We start from the raw sequence: 25953 nt of genomic DNA, 5'->3' as shown, positions 1-25953 counted from the left end.
TATAAGTCAAGCAACCGATATAGAGTGAAAACGAATACTTACAGTTTTTGGCTCACGTACTGAAAGCTTTCACAATCCGTCTTCGTCTTGAACGTCTTGATGAAGGACTCGAGGATGACACCTTAGTCTTCCGAAACGTAATCTCCGAGGCGAATAAGAAAGATGAGTGGGCACAGTCTTTATCTCACTAGATCACGAAACTAGGTGTTCCGAGATCTCTCTCTTATTTTACTAAGAATGGAAACAAATTTCCGAGGGGGAGAAGCAGCAAATTTCGCACGGCCAAGAGGGAGGGCCACGAAATTTCTAGGTCAAAATCCTTCAAAAAAATTACTTATTTTTGCCTTCTCATGAACCCCTATTTATAGTAGTAAAAGGAGATATTTATGGAATCTTCCAGAATATTTTATTTCCTTTTATTGTGTTCACACTAGAGGATTTAATCTAGGCCCTTGGATCTCAACAAGTGAATCCTACTTTTTCTCTCATCCATCAGATCAATATCTATGGGATATTTAAATAGAGAATAATTTATTTAGTGAGATAATAAAGGAGAATATATTATTCTCCTAAATTTTCTCCTAAATATTCTCCTAAATATTCTCTATTAAATAAGGAGAAAATATAGGAAAATATCTTATATTATTCTCTCTCCTTTATTTAAACAACTAAAGAGAAAATATTGGTAAATACCAATATTATAAAAATCGGTTTTTAGGCACACGGCCAAGGGGATTTGCGCAAACCCTAGTGCCAAAACCCTAAATCCGACTTTCCTATTTGTGCAAGGCCCAATTGCTTAAAACCCAATTAATTATTTATTTACTTGGTCCAACAATAAACAAATAATTAATAATTGTTTATTTACTTGATCAAACAATAAATAAACAACTCTACCATAAATATTTATTTAATTCTGCGAATACCCGTTTTCCAGAATTAATGTTGTCAATCACAATTACAGCAAGTGAGATTAATAATGATAAACATTATTGTAAGAAAGTTCTTATCCGCCTTTATCAGAGCCGAATCGGGGACTATGGACCTAGTAATAGGAGCTTAACAAATCCGATGAAAAAGACGAAATAGTCCTTTCTCTTTTGTCCATCGATTCATGTAATCTTGGTCAAATACTCCACCTTGTAAGCCAAGACTGAACTCTCCTTTATACTATAATTATATTTACTCATCGTGACGAGTGTCCACTGATATAGTCAGTTCGTGATCAAGATCCTCCAGGTTCAACCCGTATCGAGAGAAGTCAATTTATCCGTTATACTTCTCTTGATACATATCAGCCCTAAGCATTGTTGCTTCCCCAGCGAAAGATTCTTTCGAACGTTACTTACTTCGAAAGTGCTAGCAATCTATCGGTTCTGGAATCAACCCTTAGGTGAGTGAACATTAACCTTCTTTCAGGAAGGCTGGATTCCGTATCTGTAAATCACTTCTCACTCGAATCATGCTCTGAGAAAACTCCCAAGACATAAGCTGTGATTAGCATGAATAGCCTTTTAGCGAATGAGTCAAAGAGCCCAGTAACATAACCCAGTGTCCATGATCACTTCAGGATTTAGATCAAGTCTCACTGTGACCATCATAGTGGCCTCGGTTAGTGTGTCGTAACGGTCCTTAAACGACACATCTACACCAAGACCTGTCCAGGTCGTACACTTACCACAAGTGTAGAATGCTCCCACATAGTGATCAGCCTTCACCTATGTGTTCCACATATATGACTTTAGATATAGCTTTCCAGGCGTATATCAGTCATCGACCATGTTTTAGCACACCGCCCGAACTCAGGTGCCCAGCACGTGACTCAGTTTAATACGGAGGCTATGGAAGATAGTTGTTATTGATTCTAATTGTTTAGAACTCAACCCACTAATCATATAATGCTAATAAAGTAATCTTATTATCGAATTTAGTAATCATTTATTCATTATCTTCAAGTGGGCAATATTCCTAACAAGAACGTGAAACCGTTGGTTGTTTCTTGGTCTTCCAAGAAACAGGGCTTGAGCCGAGCATTGTGAGGTATCCTGTTGTGGAACGGCGAGTATTAGGACATCCCGCCCAATCAGAATCAGAATACCCGACAAGAGAGAGGTTACTAGAGGCAGGGAGGATAATTACATGGCCTATAGTACCTTTTAAGTAGCGAAGCACGCGGTGTGTCGCATCAAGATGAACAGAGTGGGGTTGTTGCATAAATTGACTGAGTGTATTGACAGCAAATTGAATGTCCGGACGAGTGACGGTCAGGTATAAGAGACGACCAATGAGGCGACGGAAGATGGATGGGTCCGGAAGGGGAGTTCCGTCAGTGGGGCGAAGTTTGAGGTTTTGTTCCATCGGGAATAAAGAGGGACGTGAACCAATCAGCCCGGAGTCAGTGAGAATATCAAGTTTATATTTTCGTTGACATAGAAATATACCCTTTTTGGAACGAGAAACTTCGATGCCAAGGAAATACCGGAGACGACCAAGGTCCTTAATTGAAAAGGAAGAAGCTAAGAGGTTTTTCGTTTTGTTTACAAAAACATCGTTGTTTCCTGTGACAATTATGTCGTCAACATACACAAGAACGAATACAGATATTGTGCCACGAATATAGGTAAAAAGACTATAATCAGAAGTTGATTGACGAAAACCTCGAGAAATGAGGGTAGATGAAAGTTTGGAGAACCACTGACGAGATGCTTGTTTTAGACCATAAAGAGATTTATGCAGCTTACACACTCGAGTGTCACCTGTATGAGAAAGACCAGGTGGTAGTTTCATGAAGACTTCTTCATCCAAATCGCCTTGTAGGAAGGCATTATTAACATCAAGTTGATGGAGATGCCAATTTTGGATTGAGGCAATAGAGAGAAGAACGCGAACAGTGACTAATTTGGCAACTGGAGCAAAAGTATCATGATAATCAATACCTTCGACTTGAGTATATCCCTTGGCACATAAACGAGCTTTGTGACGTTCAATAGAACCATCGGGATTAAATTTGAGTTTAAATACCCATTTACATCCAATTGCGGTCTGTCCGGATGGTAAAGAACATAGTGTCCACGTGTTGTTGGTGTGGAGAGCGCGAAGTTCAGCGGTCATGGCGTCACGCCATGCAGGAGATTTAACCGCTTGAGAGTAAGTTTGAGGTTCGAAGTGAAGAAGAATATTCGTAACGAAGGCACGATGGGAGGAACTCAAGTGACCAAATGACATGTAATCTTGAAGAGGAAATTGAGTAGATGATGCAGAAGTGACATTACAAACATAATCACGTAGGTGTGGTGGGGGTTGACGAACACGATGAGGGTGATCATACCGATTTGACGGGCACAAAGCTTGAGTCGATGAATTAATGATTGAGGAATCAATAAGTTCATCGCTGGTCGCAACGGAAGGTAATTCAAATGAGCTCGGGTCCGATTGAGAAATTGGTAATGAATCATCGTTATCATCGATGTGAGTGATGTTGAGATCGGTGGAAGGGTAGTTTGCCGAGATATCACGGTATGGAAATGTAGATTCATGAAAAGTAACATCTCGTGAAACATAGATTTGATGAGTAGATGGGTCATAAATACGATAGCCTTTCTGGCCGTATGGATAGCCAATAAAGATATATGGTTTGGCACGAGCATCAAACTTATGTTGAATATGCATGTTTTTGGCGAAACATAAGCAACCAAAAACACGGAGCGAAGAGTAAGATGGGACTTTCCCAACGAGAAGTTCATGTGGAGTTTTATAATTGAGCAGCGGAGTCGGCATTTTATTGATGAGATAGGCAGCGGTGAGAACACACTCGCCCCAAAAGGATAAGGGAAGGTGTGCTTGGAAGCGTAATGCGCAAGCGACTTCAAGAAGGTGACGATGTTTGCGCTCCACAACCCCGTTTTGTTGAGGAGTGTAGATGCAACTTCGTTGGTGAACGATCCCTTGAGTGTGAAACCAATGTTGAAATTTATTGGAGAGAAATTCAGTACCATTATCAGATCGAATGGTTTGAATTTGTGGAATGAAAATTCCTCCATTGCCTGTATTGATTTGGGAAACGGAGGATTGAAATTGACGTTGTATTTGATTTGTAAAATGGATGAACATATCAAAAGTTTGCGATTTTTGTTTTAACAGGTACACCCAAGTACAACGTGAATAGTCATCTACGATGGTGAGAAAGAAACGTGACCCATTTTTAGAACAAACCGAAAAAGGTCCCCAAATGTCGACATGTAATAATTCAAAACATTTCAAAGAACGAGTAACACTTAATGGAAATGAATTGCGCGATTGTTTTGCTTGAGGGCAAACATCGCAAATAAAATTCTTATTAGCAACAATATTGGGAAAATGCTTAACGAGGAAATGAAATCGAGAATGACAAGGGTGTCCAAGGCGTAAGTGCCAAAGATCAAATTTATTGGAGTGCTTAAATGAAAAAACGGAATTTATGAAATGAGAGACATCCAAGTAGTAGAGCCCTTGTTGCACGTTACCCCGACCAATCGTCGTGCTCTTCGCACGGTCCTGAAATAAACACGATGTGGAAGAAAATGTTACATCACAATTGAGTTGACGTGTTATTTGTGAGATTGACAATAAGTTGAATTTGAAGGATGGAATAAAGAACACATCCTTGAGAATAAGTGATGATGTACACTTGACGGTACCGATGTGAGTCACCGATGAGTACGAACCATCAGGTAATTGTACATAAATATTTTTACTTATAGAAGCATAAGAGGAAAATAGTGATAAAGATGTACATATATGATTAGATGCACCAGTGTCAATAATCCAGCAAGGAGATGTACACGAAAGCGATGTACCTGCTAAATGTGCCGAGTCGCTGTTGGAAGATTCTTTGGCCAAAAGTGACAGCAAACAGTTGTATTGGTCGGCTGTGAAAGAGGTTGCAGGTTGTACGGAGCTTCCGGGCGGTGGTCTCGAGTGCGTTGCAGGTGGTCCCGAGTTGCTTCGCTGCTGATTTTTGTCAGGGAAGCCATGGAGCTGGTAGCATGTCGCTTGAGTGTGGCCATGTCGGTTGCAGTGATCACAAAACGGCCTTTGGCGCTTTCCATGTGGGCGGTTGTATGGAGCGGGTTGCTTGGCGGCATGGAGGGCAGCAGAGTCAGCGGAGACGGTGGAGCGAAGGTTGATTTCCTGCTGTTTCTCTTCTTGGCGCACAAGACTGTAGATGCGCTGGACAGACGAAAAAGGCTCCATCAGTAGGATTTGGCTCCGAACCACCGAGTAGTTATCAGTGAGGCCTTGTAGAAACTCCATGGCCCTATCTTGATTTTGTTGATCTACTAGCCGTTTCGCGTTACCACAAATGCACGGAGGCATCGAGACAATACTGGACAGTTCATCCCATAGGGATTTGAGTTGAGTAAAGTAAAGAGAAACGGTCATACCGTCTTGCTTGAGCGCAGAAATGGAGTGTTTGAGTTCATAGATCTTTGGAGCATTTGACTGCGAGAATCTTTCCTTAAGATCGACCCAAATCTGACTAGCCGTCTCAGCGTAGAGGATGCTAGGTCGTATCTCGGGAGAGACGGAGTTGAGGATCCAGCTGCTCACGAGGTCGTTGCAGCGTCCCCAATTGACAGCGGCTGTCGCATCGGTCGGCTTGGACGAAGAGCCTTCGACGAAGCTGAATTTGCTTTTGGCCCGCAGTGCCATGGTGACAGCTCGGCTCCATGAACCGTAATTGTCGCCAGTGAGGATGGGCGTGACGAGGACAGTGGACGGACTGTCGGAGTGGTGAATCGCATACATACTGGATTGATTCACAGATGGCTCAGCAGCGGTGGTTTCACTGGACATGTTTATGTCAGTAGTGTTGATTTCACTAGACATATTGGATGACTGAGAAAGAGAGGGGAAAAAAAGGACGTAGATATTAGACTGAGTGAGAGAAAAAAAAACGTGTGATGAACTGATAAGAATATATATTTTTTAGACAAATTTTGAGTAACAAAAAAAATATACGAGGAATAGCACTGATATGAAGATGATATCATGAATAGCACTTAATTGACTATAAATGCATAAAATATTTGACTATATTAAAGACAAATTTCGCTGATATGATATGAACGTGTGATACTGATATGAGAATATGAGTAATAATGAATGCAATTACTGATAATAAAAGTAATGAGATATGCATTTATATGAATGACCGTGAAGAATCAACTCTGATAATAAAGCATATGCGCAGAGATATGCAGCAGAAAAAGGGAAAGAAGAGACTGATATATCGCTCTGATACCATGTAAAATAAGTAACACACGAATATGGAATTGATTGCTATATTTATTATTGATTCAGCCTTGAATATATATAGGCATATATGTACAACAGATTACACAAAATAATAGGAAACATAATAAACGCTACTAACAAATTAGCGTGATATACAAACTGATAGCAGATTATTAGGAAACTAATTAGGTACGTATATGGTGGAGTGAATATCACTCAATAATTTATCGTTTATAAAACAATGTACTATATATCCTAGACACATCTTCAAATAAATAAAAGATAAACAATGTACTATATCGTAGACACATCTTCAAATAAATAAAAGATAACGTTTATATTAATACTAGACCGTGATTGAAAAAGAGAGGGGTCTCACACTACATAAAAAGATACGAAAAAGTTAAAAAAAAAAAAAAAAAAAAAAATCATTTAACTGTAAAAATATATATATATTTACATATTTATACAAAAAAAAAAAAATTATGTTTTTATATCATCTTTTTATTAATATTAATTTTGAAATTTTTATTTTAGTTTATATATCAATTTTAATTATACATATTTGTCCGTAATTGCTATTCCAAAAAAATTATGATCGGTTTATTGGTAGCGGTATTTCAAATATCTATAAAATTTAGGTCGGTATCTTCGTCTATAATCAATACCTCAATAAATCAAATTATTAATATCTAATCAATAATGGTATATAAATCCTTAGAATAAACCAACAATTGAATTACGTTTTCTTTACATTCATATCTATTACCCTAAACCCTAAACGTGCCCATAATGTCTATGTTGTAGTACAGTACGTTGAATTCATTGCTAAAGCTTAACGGTTGGATTGTGTCATGTTGGAGGAAAAATTGTATTTTCAGCTGGCTGTCTCAATAAATACTTTCCCTTCCAATGCCAACATAAGTTCAGAAGACTAATACAATAGAAGCTATGCAATATAACTTGTATTATATAACGGATGGTTTGATGGGAAAAATTATAAAGTGAGCCACTTCCGAGGTATTAGCAGTGCATGAGCAAAGCTTGCATGATTGCCATGAAAACCAATAATAAAAAAATTATGCTTCTCTTGGCCTTTGCATTGTTCTACTTACTTGGCTTCCAGTGAAGACCACACTAGCCTCAGAAAGGACACAAGCAAATGCTCTGACCAAATGGATGTGAATACAATTTTAAACTAGCATAAAAGACTCTGTCAAACAAACTGTGTACATAATTGTTCTTTTGTTGAATATAGTTTCAACCTTATTAATATTTGTGGTTCACTGGTAAGGATGCCGTTGATTTGTTGATATTTACAAAAAAATAAAAATAAAATAAAAAACTTGTTGACTTTGACTTAGCTGAGTAGCGGTGATTTGTGAACCTTTAATTTCGTGGTACTAAATTCATAACTAAACCTCAACGGTTGGATTGTGTCATGTTGGAGGAAAAGAGCAGAAGACTAATATTGACTGAACCATTAGAAGTCAAAAGCAAGAACATGGAAATATTAAAGGGTTTAATGGTAAAATGGGGTTGCACAAATAAACATAAATAATAATAATAAATCGAGCCGCTTCCGTGGGGTTTAACGCTTGCATTTCATGAGCAAAGCTTGCATGAAAAGCCATGAAAACACTTAAAAAAAAATTGTGTTCTTGTTGGCTTTTTTGTACTTGTGCTTACTTTGCTTCCAGATAAAACCACACCACTTGCCTCACAAAGAACTCAAGCAGAGGCTCTGGTGAAATGGAAGAACAGCCTGTCCCATCCAACCTCTTCTTTGAGCTCATGGTCTCTCAACCGTACAAACAGTCTCTGCAATTGGACTTCCATTATCTGCAACAATTCCACCGGAGAAGTGACCCAAATCAACCTCTCTGGACTGAATCTGGAAGGAACACTCGACAATTTTGAGTTCTCGCACTTCGTCAACATCACTTCATTCAGCGTCAATGACAACGAAATTAGCGGGAAAATTCCAGCGGCGATCGGGAATCTCTCCAACCTCAAATCGCTTGATCTTGGATCAAACTACTTTGAAGATTCCGAGTGGTCTCGCTTTTCAGGCATGAAATCCTTGACTTACCTTGATCTCTATTTGAATAACTTTAATTCATCGTTCCCAGATTTCATACCAAAGTGCCTGAACTTGAGGTACCTCGACCTGTCCCAGAACTCATTCATTGGTCCGATACCGGAATCCATGTTCACGAATCTGATCAATCTTGAGTTTCTTAACCTCACCAATAACAAATTCGAGGGTCCATTGTCATCAAACATTTCAAAGCTTTCCAAACTCAAACACCGTCGTATGCCAATCAACCCTTTAGCGGTCGAATTCCACCTGAAATCGGCTCAGTATCAGGTCTTGAGGTAGTTGAGCTTTATCAAAACTCATTCAATGGTAAAATTCCAGCTTCTATAGGAAAACTCAGGAGCCTTTCTACACTTGATCTGCACGGAAATTTCTTAACCTCTTCGATCCCTCCCGAGCTTGGGCTGTGCTCGAAACTCACCCTCTTGGGCCTCGGGGATAAACAGCTCGGTGGTGAACTTCCTTTGTCACTTTCGAATCTGAAGAATATTGCTTATTTGGGTCTATCGAGTAATTCCCTCTCTGGTCCCATTCATCCAATTCTAGTCTCCAATTGGACTGGACTCATCGCGTTGCAGCTTCAAAACAATAGCTTCAACGGGCAAATTCCAAATGAAATTGGGGTTTTGACGAATCTCACCCTCCTTTTTCTGTACCAAAACAGCCTGACTGGCCAAATTCCCATTGGGATCGGAAACTTAAAGGAGTTAGCGCAGTTGGACCTCTCCGAGAACTCACTCTCGGGCCCGATTCCGAAAACACTATGGAGTCTCACAAATCTCATCGATCTGCAATTGTTCAACAACCGCCTAGATGGAGCAATCCCGCCCGCGGAAATCTAGTGTATCTCACCACTCTCACTATATTTAGGAACAAATTCTCTGGTACAATCCCTCCTCAAATAGGAAATCTGAGGAGTCTCATGTACCTGTCTTTATTCCAAAATAATATATCGGGCTCAATACCTCAAGAAATAGGGAACCTGGCTAGTCTTTTGTTGTTGGACCTCTCAGAAAACCACTTGTCTGGTCCAATACCTAAAACGCTATGGAGTCTCCGAAATATCACCAGTTTGCAACTGTTTCAAAATAAACTCATTGGAACAATCCCTCCCGATATTGGGAACATGAAATCCCTGGCTATCTTTGATGTTAACACAAATCAATTGTCTGGTGAGTTACCAGACACCATTTCTAGCCTCGGCCAATTAACGGGTTTCTTTGTGTTTTCTAATAATTTATCGGGGATGGTCCCGAGGGATTTCGGAAGGAATAGTACAAGGTTAACCGCTTTATCCTTTCCAACAACTTCCACGGAGAATTGCCAAGTGAAATTTGCAGTGCACTCCCTTTTAATGGAAGTGACATCAGTGGAAAGCCACCGCAGGACAGTATGCGAAATTGTTCAGAGTTCGGAAGAGTGAGACTGGAAGGGACCCATTTTGACAACAATACTCTAAAAACTGCGTTGTGCGTTTTCCCATTTCTGGAATTTGTGGGTCTCAGTCACAATGATTTGGTTGGAAAATTGCCAACAGCTTGGGGAGACTGTAGAAATCTTACCAATCTGCAATTGGAGGGGAACAGGATTTCAGGTCAGATCCCACCTGAGCTCGGGAAGTTGACTAAATTGCACCTTTTGAGCCTCGACTCCAACAACTTGAGCGGCGAAATTCCATCTGAGCTTGGGAATCTAAAACAGTTGTTCAAGCTTGGGCTTAGCGGCAATAGTCTGTCAGGGAAAATACCTCACAGCCTGTCCCATTTGACCGGGCTAGAATATCTTGATCTCTCGGCTAACACTTTGAGAGGAAAAATTCCCAAGTGGCTTGGTAAATGTGAAAGATTATTTAGCTTGAACCTCAGCCACAATACATTGCGGGGAGAAATACCTTTCGAGCTTGGAAACTTGCTGTCGTTGCAATACATGTTGGATCTCAGCAGCAATTTCCTATCTGGCGAAATCCCCTCGAGTTTATTCAGGCTTATAAGATTGGAAACCCTCAATGTCTCGCGTAATTCTCTCTCTGGGAGAATTCCGCCATCATTCTCAAGCATGATTAGTCTGAGTTCCTTTGACTTTTCTCACAACAAGTTGGCTGGTGTGCTCCCGATTGGAGGTGTTTTCAGTAATGCGTCAATGAGTGCCTTTGTTGAAAACGCAGGATTGTGCGGAAACATTACAGGACTTATCAAATGCAAACGAACTTCCAAGAAGGATAAGAAGTTCGTCGTGATTTCTCTTTCACTTGTCAGTAGCTTTGTAGCAGCAGCAACTTGCATTGCCGTAGCAGTCATGCTGTATCACAAATTCAATGTTCTGGACAAGAACCGAGAGCCCAAAAAGGAAAATTCAAGTTTGGAGAGATCATTGAGGCCACCGAAGACTTCGACGAAAAGTATTTTATTGGGAAAGGAGGGTTCGGGACCGTCTACAGGCGGTCTTACCTTCAGGTCTAGCTCTCGCAGTTAAGCGGCTTCATGTATCGGACTCCGGTGAAGACATTGCAGATACGAGCCTCAGAAGCTTTCACAACGAGATAAAAGCTCTGACCCAAGTCCGGCACCGGAACATCATCAAGCTGTACGGCTTCTGCTCGAGAAAGGGCTCAATGTACTTGGTCTACGAGTATGCAAACCGAGGCAGCCTCGGAAACTTATTGCACGTCGGTTCAGACAGAGCCAAGGACATCGAAAGGGACGCGAGAGTGGGTATCGTGCAAGGCCTGGCTCACGCGATCGCCTATTTACACCACGACTGTTCTCCACCGATCGTCCACCGCGACGTGTCTCTCAACAACATCTTGTTAGGATCTGATTTGGTTCCGAGACTGTCTGACTTTGGAACTGCCAGGCTATTGAACCCAAGTTCATCCAACTGTACTGCCATTGCTGGTTCGTACGGCTACATTGCACCAGGTATGTAACAAAAAAACAATCTCTGATATCACCTCACTTCAATCTCGCTTTCTTGTATATTTGGCCTCTGAAAGCTCACCATTATTGCTATGTATTTATTGTGCTAGAGCTTGCTTTCACGATGCGAGTCACTGAGAAATGTGACGTGTACAGTTTCGGAGTGGTGGCATTGGAGATCTTGATGGGAAAACACCCAGGGGAATTTATTGAGCATTTATCATCCAATACAGAATTGCAATTAAAGAATTTGTTGGACCCGAGGTTGGAGCCTCCAACGGGAAGCCTATCAGCGAGTGTGGTGTTGACTGCGAGCTTAGCAATATCTTGCACCAGAACTTCTCCAGAGTCACGACCAACCATGCACTCCGTGTCGCAGCGGCTATCGATCAATAGGGCCGCTCAAGCTTCCATTTCTCCACCGCTGACGAGTATTACAATCAAGCAGCTCATGAGCCTCGCTTGAATGATCGGATACAGAACTCCAATCTTGTTGCTGCCACCAAATAAAAATATTTGTTTCTTTAGTGTGTGCGAGATATGTTCTCAGTCAGAAGCTTTTCTTTATCAAAATAATATTTACAGAGTGCTAAGAAAAAGTAGATGTGTTTCATAACTCTGGTTTGTACTTTACACTTACATTCCTTCCATTTTTCACTACAATAATGTAAAAGTAGTTTTAAGATAATACGTTGAGTATATTCAGTCGAACACAAACAACTTGAGTTTTACTCTTCTGTCTATTTGCAATTTGGTTTCGAAATTCAGGGGTACTTTCAGAATAGTACTAGTGAAATTGTAAGTTTTTGCTATTTTATTACGGTTTGGTTCATTTTGGATATATACTTGACAATATTATTAGTTAATTTTAGTCATTTTCCGTCACAATATAAAAAGTAAAAACACAATAAGCCATATAGTCGTACTCGTGCCATGTAGTTTTTTCACCTATATATTACCCGTCACAATAAAAAAAGTAAAAACACAATTTTTTTCATAGTCACTTTTAGTAAATTTTAAGAAAATAGCAACGAAATTTTATTTACAAAGCCAAAATAACTTATTTATCCCGGCTGTTTTTTCTGCTCACGTTCCTCGGATTAATTGCTTAAATTAATTCAAGTAACTAACACTAATATTAATTCCATCAATCGAGACGATATACGATAATTATGTAATAACTACCATTATTGCACATCGACTATTTACACCACAACTGTTCTCTGCCGATTGTCCACCGTGACTGTCCGACTTTGGAACTGCCAGGACAATGAACCCGGTTTCCTCCAACTGGACCGCTATTTCTTGTGCTAGAGCTTGCTTTCACGATGCGAGTCACTGAGAAGTGTGACGTGTACAGTTTCAGAGTTGTGGCGGTGGAGATCATGATGGGAAAACACCCAGGGGAGCTTCTCGAGTATTTATCATCTCTAGTTTCTATAGACTAAAGAATGTGTTGGACCCAAGGTTGGAGGAGCTATTACACGGAACATCATTTCAAATATAGAGCAAAATCTTCTCCAACCACATTGCAAATACAACACTATATTTCATAATTCTGGATTGTACTTCGCATTTATACTCCTTCCATTTTTTACTAAAGATAATACGCTGTGTACATTAGGGTACTTCTAGAAAAGTACTTCCAAAAGGGTTTGGATATATACTATAACAATATTCGTTAATTTTATTCGTTCCGGCAGAACATGATTTAGCACTATTACATTTCATTGGTAGGGTTAGAACCTAGGACACAGATACAATTCGTTTAGAAACATTCCAAAAGCTTTCTTGATATTGGATTATGCATGTGTGAAAAGTATTGCAAGCATAGATTAGTAAAAGCTTCAAAACAAAATTTAAACAGATATTACTCTCAAACCTGCGTTGCAACACAGTCAAAATAAAAAATAAAAATCTTTCATCAAAAAACATTAACAGCACTGGTCTCCACCCTCCAAAAGAACATCCAAAACACCCTGCACGAAAAAAAAAAAAAAAAACCTTTCATCCTATTTCAGGTAAAACAGTAGAGATAAGATAATTATAGGTATTATACCACTAGAGAGACACATCTCTTAACGCCTGTCAGTTTTTCCAGCGGACCGTTTCCCGGAATACAAGTGCTTCGGCCTGAGAGTGGGAATAACACGATCAGCCTCTCCACGCCGAGCCTCTTTATTCCTCTTCTTGATTGACTTCTTCGCGGGATTCCGAGCCTTGACTTTCATAGCTGAGTCCTTGAATCCGTCTCCGGGGACGGCCTCAGTGGGCGGCCTCGACCTCGATCTCGACCTCGCCATAGCCAACGATCTCGACCTCGTACGGAGCTTCTTGCTCGGTGTGCTGTCCATGTCCACATCCATGGAATCGCCTCTCTTCTTCTCCGGCGATCTCTCCCTCTTCCTGCCTCTGGACTTGCTCCGGGCCCGGTCGATGGCCAGGCTCGGGTTGAGCCCAATATCCGACAACTTCCTTCCCATCCTCTCCAACGTGAACTTCTTGTCCTTGTCGAATTTCCTGGGCACGGTCGGCCTGCTCTCGGCCGTGCTCTTCTTGATCCTGTGCTCTAAGACGAGCATTTTTTTCACCTCCCGGATCGTGGCCACCAACTTCTTCTCTTCCGGGTTCAATTCTTCTCCGTCGGTCTCGAAGTCTTCGGGTTCGGGGTCGGCGCTCTCTTCTCTCTCGAGCTCTTCGAGCCTCTGAAGGATATCGGGGTCGATGAAATCGTACACGTTGTGGCCGTCGAGAATCTCTGGCATCGCGTCCTCTTTCCATTCGTCGTTGGCCAATAAGTAATGCTTCTTCAAGCTCGCAGAGTACACGCCGGCACCGCCGTTCTCTTCCTCCAAATCCCTCTCAGTCTTCTTCTTCTCTGTGGCAGCTCTGGCGTTGAGAACCGCCTGTGGAATGCAAACAGGCCGCTCCTTCTGGTCGCGGGGCTTGGGCATCGCGACGTGAAACCTGTTCAGACAGTCGTTGAGCTTCTTCGACTTCATCTTGACCTCGACCCTCTGGTTCAGAAGCCTCTCGCAAGCCGTGTTCTTCACCGAAATCACGCCTTCGTTCGTCAGAGTACTCATCGTCACAAGCGCTTGCTCCTCCTCCGATCCCCCGAGAACGGTCTTCGCGGCCTCCGATTTCATCTCCATCACCAGCTTCTCGTCTTCCTCCGACAGAGTCTCCAACGGCTGAAGATCGGTCTTGTTGCAAACTATCACCAACGGCTTGTTCATGAACAGCGACTTGACGCTGTGGAAAAGCGCGGCCTGCTGAGCGATGGTGTAGCCACAGGACCCCGAGATGTCCAAGAAGAACAACACCGCAGCTCTCAGATGCGCCAAGGCGGTGATACTGCACATCTCGATGACATTGCGATCCTCGAACGGACGGTCCAGAATCCCCGGAGTATCGATCACCTGGTACCTCAGACACTTGTAGTCCGTGTGACCCACAAACAGAGACTTGGTCGTGAAGGCATAAGGCTGAACATCAACATCAGCCCTGGTAATCTTATTCATGAACGAGCTTTTCCCGACATTCGGGTACCCACAGATCAGGACCGTCCGAGTATTCGGATCGATGGAAGGAAGCCTAGCCATGTGCTGCCGAATCTGCTCCAAGTAAGCCAAGCTCCGGCCGATCCTCTTGATCACGGTACACATACGACCCAAGGCAGCGACTTTCAGGCACTTGCACCGGTACGGCGAGTCTCCGTACTTCAAGAGCCTAACGTAGTCGTTGGCGATCTTGCTGATGAGGTTTCGGGCGGTGTTGATTTGGCCGAGGGCGAGCTTGTAGTGGTCCTTGTTGTAGAGGACGTGGAGGAGATCACCGTAGAAAGGATGGATATCGTCGAGCCTCAGAAACTCGTCGATGATGGTCGAGAGCTTGTCCTGATAGTTGGTCTGCGTGAACTTGACTTTGCGCATGTGAAATGTTCGGATTCGGGTTATCGAGTCTCCCTTGTGGATCACTGTCGGAGTCTGGCGTTGGGTCCGAGAGAGTGTGATGTCGATGAAGTCCTTGCCATTTGGGACAATGGTGATCTTCTTGAAGTTGTATTGTACCATCGTTACGGACCTAAGACTGGCACAGAAATGATAAATTAACGCAGCAAATTTCACAGTGAAAAAAGTCATGAAAGTAGTCATCAAACCTCATACCACTGCTATATAACCTTTCAGAACAGAAATCCGAATCAAACGGAGTATATGCATCATCATCGACATAACTAAATAAGCAACTCAACCATCAAATCCATTCTATGAATCAAAAACGAAACCCGAAATACCTAGAGCAAATTCCAGATTTCCAAATCATTAAGAATTCCAAAACCTAACCCTGATTTTCGAAATTGGATTCGATCGAACAAAGCCCACGTTCCTAGATCGAAAATCAAGCAATAAACCCTCAAAATTGGGTTTGTGCAAGAAAGAAAAGAACTAGAAAAGCTACCTTGAATTGTCTGAGCATGGGATTCACCTTCTTTCTTTCTCTCTCTCTCTCTCTCTCTCTCTGCTGAAGCACGGCGTTTTTTTTTTTTTTTGTATATAACGGTAAACCCTAAACCTAGCCCTAAATACATTGAATATCCATATTTGGCCTCTCTTAATTTCTACATCAGATAATCCTTTTATTTCTTTTTTCTTTTTTGCAAACTGATCCTTTGCTTCTAAGTTTTACTCTTATCCCCTAAACTTTCCATTAAACTCAAGAGATTAAAAACGGGTTAACATTTATTTAAATAAATAAAAACGGGATAGCATCAAGAATGTATTCATTCCAGAAATACTTTTAAGGTCATTCAGGATTTATTTTTCTCGTACGAGATAATCTCGAAAATTAATCAAAATTCATAGTCGATAATTTATTCGTTCGAACTCAAAATTTCTTTATTTAACTCTGGGACCTTTTATTATCCATTGTTAATATATACCTCCAGTTTCTTCAGACAGTACAGAACTGCTATTAAAGAACGTGTTGGACCCAAGGTTGGAACCTCCAACGGGAAGCTTATCAGCGAGTGCAGTTTTAACTGCGAGCTTAATTAGCGATATCTTGCACCAGAACTGCTCCGGAGTCACGGCCAACCATACACTCCGTATCGCAGCGACTATCGAGCAATAGAGCCTCTCAAGCTTCCCTCTCTCCACCGCTGAGGAGTATCATCGGACACAGTAGTCCAATATTGTCGCTGCCACCAGATAAAAATCCTTGTTTCTTTAATGTGTGTGAGAGGTAAGTTCTCAGTCAGAAGTTTCTTTATCAAAATAGTATTTACATATTGCTAAAAAAAAGTAGATGAGTGTTTCATAATTCATGTTTGTACTTTGCATTTATATTCCTTCCATTTTTCACTAAAATAATGTAAGAAGTTTGCTAATTAAGATAATACGCTGTGTACATTCAGTCGAAATAGTTTTACTAAGGGGTACTTTTAGAATAGTACTTACAAAATTGTAAGCTTTTGTTATCTTAAATTCTTAATACGGCTTGGTTATGTTGAATATATACTAAACAATGTTCGTTAATTTTCGTCATTTTTCCGAAAGACTCTTACTTGATGGGTAAGACATGATTTATGCTATTACATCTCATTGTTAGGGTTAGGGTTAGAACCTATCGTTCAACTGATTTGATATCTTTAACCTTTATATTGGATAATTAAATCAATAATATCCTCAGTTTATAGATTTTAAAATTGAATCACCTCAAGAGCGGCTAAGCGAAGTGGAAACTCTTGAAGAAAGAGATAAGCTGTGGGTGTGTGTGTGTGTGTGTGTGTGTGAGAGAGAGAGAGAGAGAGAGAGAGAGAGTACTTGCAGGCGGAGAATCGGACGGGTCTGAGACGGCTGAGGAAAGCAACAACTGCATGCAGAGCCATGGCGGCGCCGGAAGCTTCTAGCAAATTACTTCAATATATTTTCTAAGATGTAATCGGAATCAATCTCTTTGTGATATATTTTAATTTCTTTCATTGCCAATATAGGAATCGCGTATGAAATTTTGTGAGCTGCAAGTGAGTATAATATTCATTATAGACGGGCTTTTTCTCTTAGTTAGCTAATACAACTTTTCCTTTTGGAGTTGACGTAACAAACTACATGAGCCTCCCGAAGAACAAGACGTTTCTTTTGTACTTTCCAGGTGATCGGAAAATAAAGAAATAGTTCATATATTCAAGATAATTACATATTTACAAAATAATTAATGTCTCAATTCATCCTATTTCTGTCCTTAATGTTTATTTTTCGATTATTTGTTTGGGGCATGAAACTTGTAATTTTGTTACAGTTTTGAAATCGTACCAATAATTATGAAACGAAGAAATTGAGTGACCTATAACCTTGCATTTTCCCTCTTTGGATTTTCAACTATTTTTCAAGGTTTCTCAAAAGTTATCTTTTAGATTTTCTAATTTTCATTTACCTCTTCAACATTTATTCTAAGATTTGATTTATCTCAATTCCGCCATGTAGGTGTATACATTCCCAATCATGTAAGTTGCATCTTGTCCATTCAGAAATTGAAAACAAAGATGATTCTCTTTTTTCCTCACATTTCAGAATTATCACCGGACAGAAGTGAAACGAAATCAATTAGATGGAAAATGTACTTGGAACTGGTCAAGTACTCACAAGTGAGCATTCGACCAATGTTTCTAACGAACACGCTCGTCCACCGTAAACTTTATCAACGAAAACTCTAGGATCCGAAAACACTAAACCGCAAGTTTTGAAAAAAAATCTAAGATCAGAACAGAATGTCCCAGCTAAATACTGAATGGAGAGAACAGAATGTCTATTGTTGATATGTGTTCTTGACTCTGTTCTTGTTTGCAATGGGAGGCAATTTTTTTTATGGATCAAATGTTTATTAGTGGTGTTGAACCATATCAGCAGATCCGCAATCAAGAACTTAGTTTCTTGAGTTGCAAGTAACAGACAAACAAAAGAGTAAGATAGGAAGAAAAGAAAAGAACAGGAAGTTTTAATCCTGGTTCAGCAAATCAAGGCCTATGTCAAGTCTTATCTCACCGAGTTCTGGTCGTTTCCTCTAACAATAGAGTAGATCTTCGAGTACAGACGCTCACAAAGCCTCACTTCCCGAATGATCAAATAACGATTCGCTCAAGTATTTCCCTTGTTCTTTTGTTTGTTTTTCTCTTTGAGTGTTGTGTCACTCATTTAAACCTCCCAACAACGGATATTTATAACTCAAAGCACACTGTTAGCAAATTGCTTCGTTCACAAGCAACCATTGGATACAATCCACAGGTCGAAAACAATAATTTCCAAAATCGCTGGATTGCTTTGTTTTGCTGCGTTGTCTATGCCTCACAAAGTCTTCTTAAATGAGATCAACCTCAACAACAGTGTTTTTAACTGTGTCTTTAGGCTCAAAAAGGCCTCACACCTTTGAAATCTGGACTAATTCCAAGCAGTGGTTAAACTTAACAGTTGGAACATTTTAGTCATCATGTCTGCAGGATTGTCTTCTGTAGACACCTCTTGAATCTTCATGTCACCTATGTTGAGTATATCATTCATAAAACACGATGTTTAGCCAAGTGAATAGAACTTTGACTGTCACAGTTTACAATGATCTGTTCATTCAGAAATTAAAACAAAGATCGTCCTCTCTTTGTTTTAACAAACGCGGATTAGATAGAGGACAGAGGTGAAAAGACATGAATTAGATAGAAATGTACTTGGAACTGGTCAAGTACTCAGAAGTGGGCACTGTTTCTAACAAACACTCTCTTCCACCATAACTATATCAATGAAAATCTCGGATCTGAAAACACTAAACCGCAAAGCTTGAGAAAAATCTAGGATCAGTACAACAGACTGTCTCAGCTAAAATCCTAAATGGAGGCTTCAGAGGTTGAAGACTCGCACTACCCATTGGGCAGAATGGTAACTAACACAAATGTACAACAGGGCTGAACCACAAGACAACTCAGTTCGAACTCGTCCCGTATTTTCAAGTGGTGGTCTCCTTAAAACTCTTGGCCAACCAAATCGCAGTTTCCCTGGGAGAGACCTTCTCGGGCCCAAAGGGCTTCAAAAGAACTCCGAGCTCGTCGAACCGTTGTTGCTGCAACAGCCGAGCACTGAACTCCAACAGCCCTTCCAGAGCCTCCGCTCTCTGCTGGTACGACGACGTGTCGAACCGCCGGTGCTGCGACTCCGAAGATGACAGAGACTTGGCTTTGTTGTTGTTGTGGTCGGAGGACTCGCTTCCCAGGCTTCGGTCAGAGACGCTCCGACTCGAAAACACCCTCTCGACGACCTGAACAGTGCAGCGGTCCTTGGTGATGGAGCGATCGGTGATGTCCGAAGGCTTGCGGATGGAGTAAAAAGGGTCCTCAGACGAGGTCAGAGGGAATTCGGCGATCTTGTCCATTCTCGGGGCATTCACAGACACATCTGGAGACTCGTCAGTTCGAAGGACACCACTGTATAAAGGAAGGGATGTTCTCCGACTTTGCAGGGCACAGTTTCTCGCTGGGGCGTGACACATTGGAAGCTGCCAAAAAAAGACAATTATTCTTGAATGCATAGATATTATGTTAGTAAATCTTGAATTTGTTTGATTTTATAAAAACCATACAAAATGGTTCCTGTAAGGTGTAAATCGTACCAGTTTAGTCTTTTTGTTAAGATTTTCGCTAAGCATCATATAACTTTAGCCAAGGCTAAAAAATTTAATAGCCAGGTTTTGAATTTAGGAATTGGGTTTGAAATGCTGTAGAGTAAAATGTCTTAAATTCATTGAATTGTGAAATAAGTCTGGTCATTTTTTTTAAGTTAAAGATAACAAAAGGACTAACTTTGTACACTTCATATCTTAGTGGCCATTTTGGACGATTTTATAGTATAGGGGCAAAGTGACCACAACCACAAATCAAGAGGTAGATAGACAATTTATTCTTTACTTGTAACGTATGAACGTACCGAATCACGTTTTGAGCAATCGTGAGGAATCTTAGTCGTTGTTATCTGCCTCCTAGGCGTATTCGAGTTTTTTGTGGTCGTCAATCTTGGAGTCTTGGTTAAGTTTGGGAGAATTGTTGTCACCGACTTCTTGACATCATATTTATCATGACCACTCCCGACGGATAATTCGGCAAAATCATGATCAAAATCACTTTGGAATCTCTGCGCTGCTTTGGTCGACGAACACGGGGAATCCTGTTCAGTTTCTGATATACTGGGATTCAAGGTCCTGTCGTTGCAAAGAGATCGCCGTTTCTCCTTAAAGTTGTGTACCGAAAAAACTTCTGGCTCCATAAATCTTGTCTTCTTAATATAATCCGATTCCGACCATGCAACAGGATATGTATTTCTTCTAGGGGAATTTAACTTCGTGTGAATCTTTAGGATGTAGGGTTGAAGATGTTGATGACCAAGCAACTCGGCCGCCTGAAAATCGGGATAAGTTTTTTTCATTTAGACCAACCATTTACATTAACTTCCGATTTAGATCTGAGAAGCATCACTTTTCCTGACTTCATTTACTTCGGGAAATGAAGAACAGGTAAATAGAGGCAGTGAGCGAAAAAAGGGCTTACACTTGGTCGTACTTCTGGATTCTTCCGCAGCATGCTTTTGACTAGACTTCGACTGTAAACAATAACCATAAAATATCCCAAGAGGGTCAATAATCAGGCATAATGAATTACATGTCAAACGCAGTTATTTTGATCGTCATTTTTTCCCACTGGTTTATCTAAAAGTTAAGAGGTTGAAAGATTGTATGAAGTATTTTACTCACAATGCAACAGAGTACATAGTTGGTAGTGGAGCCACTATGGATTTATTTATTTTGTTAATCAGAGACTGCATATCCTGCAAGAACGATATAGAGAGATGTCAGTCAAAATTACAAACAAGACAGAAGTGAAGCCAAAATTATAAACAGCAGCATGAATCATGGACAACACTATCGCCTGCAAATGGAAGCATCTCCCGGAATTAGAGTAACTGCTGTATAACGTAAATAAGGTTAGATGAAAGAATCCGTTTAATGTTTGATTTCATTGAATTCGATCATATTTATTCACGTGACCACTGTAAAATTAAATGTACGCACTTCATATTAAAAGCTTGACATGGTTTAGCCTTCTTCCTTGGAAAATTATCATTACTTCGAATGTAAAGTAAAGAAACACCCTATTTGGTTTTCGAGCTGAGAATTCAAATTATAAACTTCAATATGGGGTTTAAATTGTTTTATTGATCTAATAGCATTATTTACATAATCATATTTTAGGTTTGAAAATTTGAATCGAATAAGTGTTTGGAAAAAAATTGATCTTTTTTTCACATATAGACAGAATTAAATTGAGATGAACTCAGTATTACATCTGAATTCTCAATTCAAGTTATAAAGAAAATTTCAATTTAAAGTCACCTTTGAATTGACTGCATATAATTGAATTAAATTAGTGAAACAAATGAGAGACTGATTTGATTTAGGAGATACAGCAAAGAAAATCAACAACTTACAAATGCTTTAAAAGCAGACTTGTGAGCTGCCATTTCATATATACAACACCCTGATGAGCAAGTTAGATTGACGATACTGTAAGCTAAAAGAAATAATGTATTTAAAAATTGAATAAACGCTGTGATAATACGCCTATAATAATGTTATAAGAAACAGTAAAGAATAAAGGAAAATAACTCACCTAAGGACCAAATATCTGATTTAGAACCATAAGGTATGTCTGCAAGAAGTTCAGGGCACATGTAACTTGGAGTCCCCACAACCTATATTTGAAGCAATATGAGAATGACAAACCATATGGGAAGGAAAAAAAAAACATAAAGTTACACTTAGGAGAGCATGAATACTCACAGAGGACGCGAGATCATCAGAAATCAACTTTTTGGCAAGACCAAAATCGCCTGAATTGAGCACGTTATCACAGTTTAGAAAAGGGTATATAATTAGATTTAGGCACGTGTTAACCATGCCTAGAATTACGTGGGTGTAACTGGAATTTGACTGGAAAGGCAACCGAATAAATACTTACCCAAGCGTATATCTCGATCTTTGGTCAAAAATATATTTGAACACTGAAACACAAAGAAAAGAATTAAAATAATTATAAATAATAATTATAAAAACAAAAAAACAAATTTTTAAAAAAATGAAATTTGACAAATACAGTCAAACTAAAATCTATCTGATGATTTACTCACTGACCTTGACATCACGGTGAAGGATGTGGTTTGCATGCAAATAATCCAGAGCCATCAGGAGCTGAACAAGCCACATACAAAGTTTCTGCGCAAGTTGAAATCCATGTGGAACACGGTTAGAGTTACACAGTGGAAAGATATTTATACGTAAAGCTCAAAATGGAAACAAAACGACTACCTCTTCGGGAAATTGGACACCATTGGCTCTTTTTATTGTCTCAGCCCTGAACAAGAACAAATTACAGGAAGCATAACTTCAATTTATTTATACGATCAAGTACAACTGATTTAAAAAGGAAAATAACTTACATATCTCCCCCTTCACAATATCCTATAATAATGCATACGAAGCAATTCTGCAAAATGAAGGTGCAATAATTGACTCAATCAAAAAGACCATTCAAATATACATATATAATTCTCTAATGCTATAGCCATTGTCCCAACTAAATTTATTCAGCAAAAAAGCGAATTAACAGATAAACATAAAATTTTGGAAAGAAAAAAAAATATACAAAAATTTTAACTATTTTCTTTTATCATATTTATTGCAAGTGTTTGTGCTAGTGGCTAGGGTGAGTATTACAAACAAGAGAAAATAGACCATGATTATTACCCTTTCTACCCAGGAATCTTTGTATTCAACAATAAATGGATTTCGCACTTTGGAAATCAGCTCCATCTGCAACCATAATGAAAGAAATCAATTTAGAATGGGGTTAATAAATGAGGAACATTAAGTTTTACCAACCATTGAATATATATATATTAAGAAGCTCACCAGCTATTGATTAGCACACACCTACTTAAAGGGCCAATTCTTAAAGATGCTAAATAAACCTAAATAACTACAGTATGACTATGAACATGCAAAATACCCAGGGTTTTTCAAACAAGCAAGATGATAATATACATCTTGTCATAAACTAAGGTACCACATACTCTTTCTTTTTCGTCGAGGTCTTAAAACAAGATATGAATATAAGAAAGCAAAATAAAATATAATTACCTCCTGGTGAGCAGATCGACGGGTTCTGTCTGTTTGTCGAGCTAGACGAATCTTCTTCAGAACATACCTACACAAGATAAAGGGATGATCAATTTATTGAAACACGTGGAATTCAAACACAACGCATCATCTCCTTGTTCAGTAAAGTTCGCTCACTTCTTATTTTCATGCCTATGCCTCACAAGCAGAGCAGAACCAAATGAACCTTTCCCAATCTGCTCCAAAATCTCATACTGCTCCATCGCTTTAACTCTCAGTATCGTTGTTTGTTATATCGTATTTACCTGCAAATATTTTTTATAAGGAAAAAAAAAACGTTACAAAGTGCAAATGGAAGTAAGAACATTTTCAAGTACACTGTCAACTCTTTCCCAGTAAGAGAAAGCTATAAACTATTCAGGGCTATATTCGAATCTACATGCCTTGAGTCTTAGTTCAAACTTCAAATCCGCTAAAAGCGAAAGACTCACGCTTCTTTTGAACAAAGCATCAGAACCACATATGGCAAAGAGAAGAATCGCAATTTCTAACTCCGCACGTCTACAATTTTTTTTTTTTTTAGCCACAAGAAGACATTTTCTTTTTCTTGATTCTTCTTGACCCCACGACGTCCACTAGGGCTATTCACAAAAGCGGTTCATTAAATGTCAGAATCAATACAAATTGATTTGGTTCGTACCAAACCTCGAGAAAATGAACCCACCGTGTTCTATTGTAGGACCTAAACTTACTGAATTTTCTTCCAAACAACGAAAAGAAAGTTGATTTCATAAGTACTCAATAAATTTATGTATTAAAAAAAAAACGAACAGAGATGAATGAAACCAAAAATAGAAAGTCGTAAAGCTATAGTCCAAATGAAACAAAAACCACCGAGAAGGAATTCTCAGACAAAAGAAAAATATATATTGAAAAGAGTACCGTAATAGTCGAGATGCCAAAAAATCACTCCGTCTCCGCTACCATTTTTCCATTAGAGAAATCGAGATATACCTTTTCACCTATTCTTCTTTTGCTTTAATAGTTTTTTAATTCTCTTTATTTATTAGAGACGGAGAATTAAAATGAAAGCAAGCTGAGAGGGAGAAAGATTTCAAGTTCAAATTTGCTGATGAGAGAGAGAGAGAGAGAGAGAGAGAGAGAGAGATTTATTCAAAAAGATTCCTGAAAGCGAGTGAAAGAGAGTGAAGTGCACGGGGAAAAGAAAATTTAAGGCGCAGCTTCTCTACGACAACCCGTACAGTTCCGAAACTACGCTCTCGATCGTGCACATTGTCGTTTTCTTACACCGTCCGAGTTTTCCTCTCTTTGTTCTTTTATCTTTGTTTTTTTTTGTGGGGTGGGGGGTAAAGTTTGGTTTGGGTATTTTATTCAAGGCGTCAAGCGGTTATATAGTCAAATAAAACTTAAGCTTTTGCAAAATAATCATAGTTTGTCAACTATAAGCAAACTAGTCAAAGTAAGATTAATCTAGGTTGGATTAAATTTAATCTCAACGAACTATAAAGACATAATGTAAGTTTATGAGGGCTATATTAAAATTAATCGAGGCAGGATTAAATTTAATGACAATCTGGAATCGAAGATCTGAAGCAGAACCGAAACATCTCATTCTTCGGCGACGCGATTCTTGCGTCCTCGACGCTCGCGATGTTCCCGATCGCTCCGTCGATCTTACCTCCCGTCGGACTCTCCGTCACAGCGGCGAAGGCGAGGAGATCGACGGAGATTCGGGACTCTCCGTCAAGCTACGACGACGAGGAGGGCTTCCTCCCTGGAAAGGTTCGTCGGACTTTGCCTCCGGCGGCGGTGCCGGCGTTCTTATTCGGAGTGATGAGTCCGAAGTTGCAGAGAAGAGCTCTTGGAAAAATCTGGCGGCGGTGCCGGCGTTCTTCCTCGTTCTGTGGATTATCTTTTTTTTTCTTCCTATTAGAGGTGGCTATTTTGCCTAACCTAATAAAACTATGGCTATTTTGCAAAATCTATAGTTTGAATGGGCTAATTGATGCCATTTTTTCTTTATTTAATTATTTTGAATTATTTGTACTCTCGTTTATACTCTATTTTAATTTGGGAAGACTAATTCGTTCGTGTGGGTCTAGAAAAGTCCAAATTCACACTGTTTCTTGTTAATGAGAGCCAACCCATATATGTGACCTAAATTGCGAAATCAAACATCATATTCGTGTGGTACAACTGCATCAGCATAATCCTTAGAGCGGATTTGGTGGGCAATGGAAATCCAGGATCTGTTGGGTGATTTAGACGCCTTACCTTTTCCTTATTTACTAATCAAATTATGAATATTATTTAACATTTCTTATCCTTTATAATTTTCTCTCCAAATTTATCAGCTTTAGTTTCACGATTTTTGTGATTTTATTAAATTTTGTCGGTAGATCAATCATATGATTCATGTCTATATAGTAAAGT

At 39.6% G+C, this 25953-nt stretch overlaps 3 protein-coding genes and 1 pseudogene across 8 annotated transcripts; 2 read left to right on the top strand and 2 right to left on the bottom strand.

Moving 5' to 3' along the window:
• Positions 1-6140: 6140 nt before the first annotated feature.
• On the top strand, positions 6141-10849 carry LOC149388567 (uncharacterized). Its single transcript, XM_089622462.1, has 6 exons — positions 6141-6165; positions 7977-8543; positions 8648-9173; positions 9449-9658; positions 9748-10163; positions 10269-10849. The coding sequence occupies exons 1-6, from the start codon at positions 6141-6143 to the stop codon at positions 10847-10849; spliced, it is 2325 nt and encodes a 774-aa protein (XP_089478588.1).
• LOC149388566 (MDIS1-interacting receptor like kinase 2-like) lies at positions 10846-11998 on the top strand. Its single transcript, XM_089623316.1, has 2 exons — positions 10846-11295; positions 11403-11998. Exons 1-2 carry the CDS (start codon positions 10989-10991, stop codon positions 11756-11758), a joined length of 663 nt encoding a protein of 220 aa, XP_089479442.1. The 5' UTR covers positions 10846-10988; the 3' UTR covers positions 11759-11998.
• A 1213-nt stretch (positions 11999-13211) lies between these two features.
• Positions 13212-15373, bottom strand: LOC149388565 (nucleolar GTP-binding protein 1 pseudogene; annotated as a pseudogene). The gene is made up of 2 exons (XR_016300749.1): positions 13352-15373; positions 13212-13271 (listed from the first exon to the last, which is right to left on the bottom strand). The product of XR_016300749.1 is annotated as a nucleolar GTP-binding protein 1 pseudogene (transcript).
• A 3477-nt stretch (positions 15374-18850) lies between these two features.
• LOC149388564 (serine/threonine-protein kinase Nek2-like) lies at positions 18851-24666 on the bottom strand. Of its 5 annotated transcripts, none has more exons than XM_089623236.1 (15): positions 24442-24666; positions 23677-23804; positions 23521-23587; positions 23128-23193; positions 22821-22867; positions 22690-22735; positions 22516-22596; positions 22343-22385; positions 22165-22214; positions 21995-22076; positions 21813-21895; positions 21079-21152; positions 20876-20927; positions 20259-20726; positions 18851-19830 (listed from the first exon to the last, which is right to left on the bottom strand). In XM_089623236.1, exons 2-15 carry the CDS (start codon positions 23760-23762, stop codon positions 19285-19287), a joined length of 1791 nt encoding a protein of 596 aa, XP_089479362.1. In that variant the 5' UTR covers positions 23763-23804; positions 24442-24666; the 3' UTR covers positions 18851-19284. The 5 variants fall into 5 exon arrangements, with proteins under 5 accessions (XP_089479362.1, XP_089479364.1, XP_089479366.1 ...); XM_089623238.1 differs by having other exon boundaries at positions 24514-24666; XM_089623240.1 differs by having other exon boundaries at positions 21813-21862; positions 24442-24664.
• Positions 24667-25953: the final 1287 nt, after the last annotated feature.

This window comes from Urtica dioica, chromosome 8, assembly GCF_054948205.1.
Source record: "Urtica dioica subsp. dioica isolate 48M chromosome 8, U.dioica_male_clone48M_v1_H2, whole genome shotgun sequence".
NCBI lineage: Eukaryota > Viridiplantae > Streptophyta > Magnoliopsida > Rosales > Urticaceae > Urtica > Urtica dioica.
The sequence above is the reverse complement of the archived record's forward strand: the minus strand, read 5'-3'. Positions and strand labels throughout refer to the sequence as shown.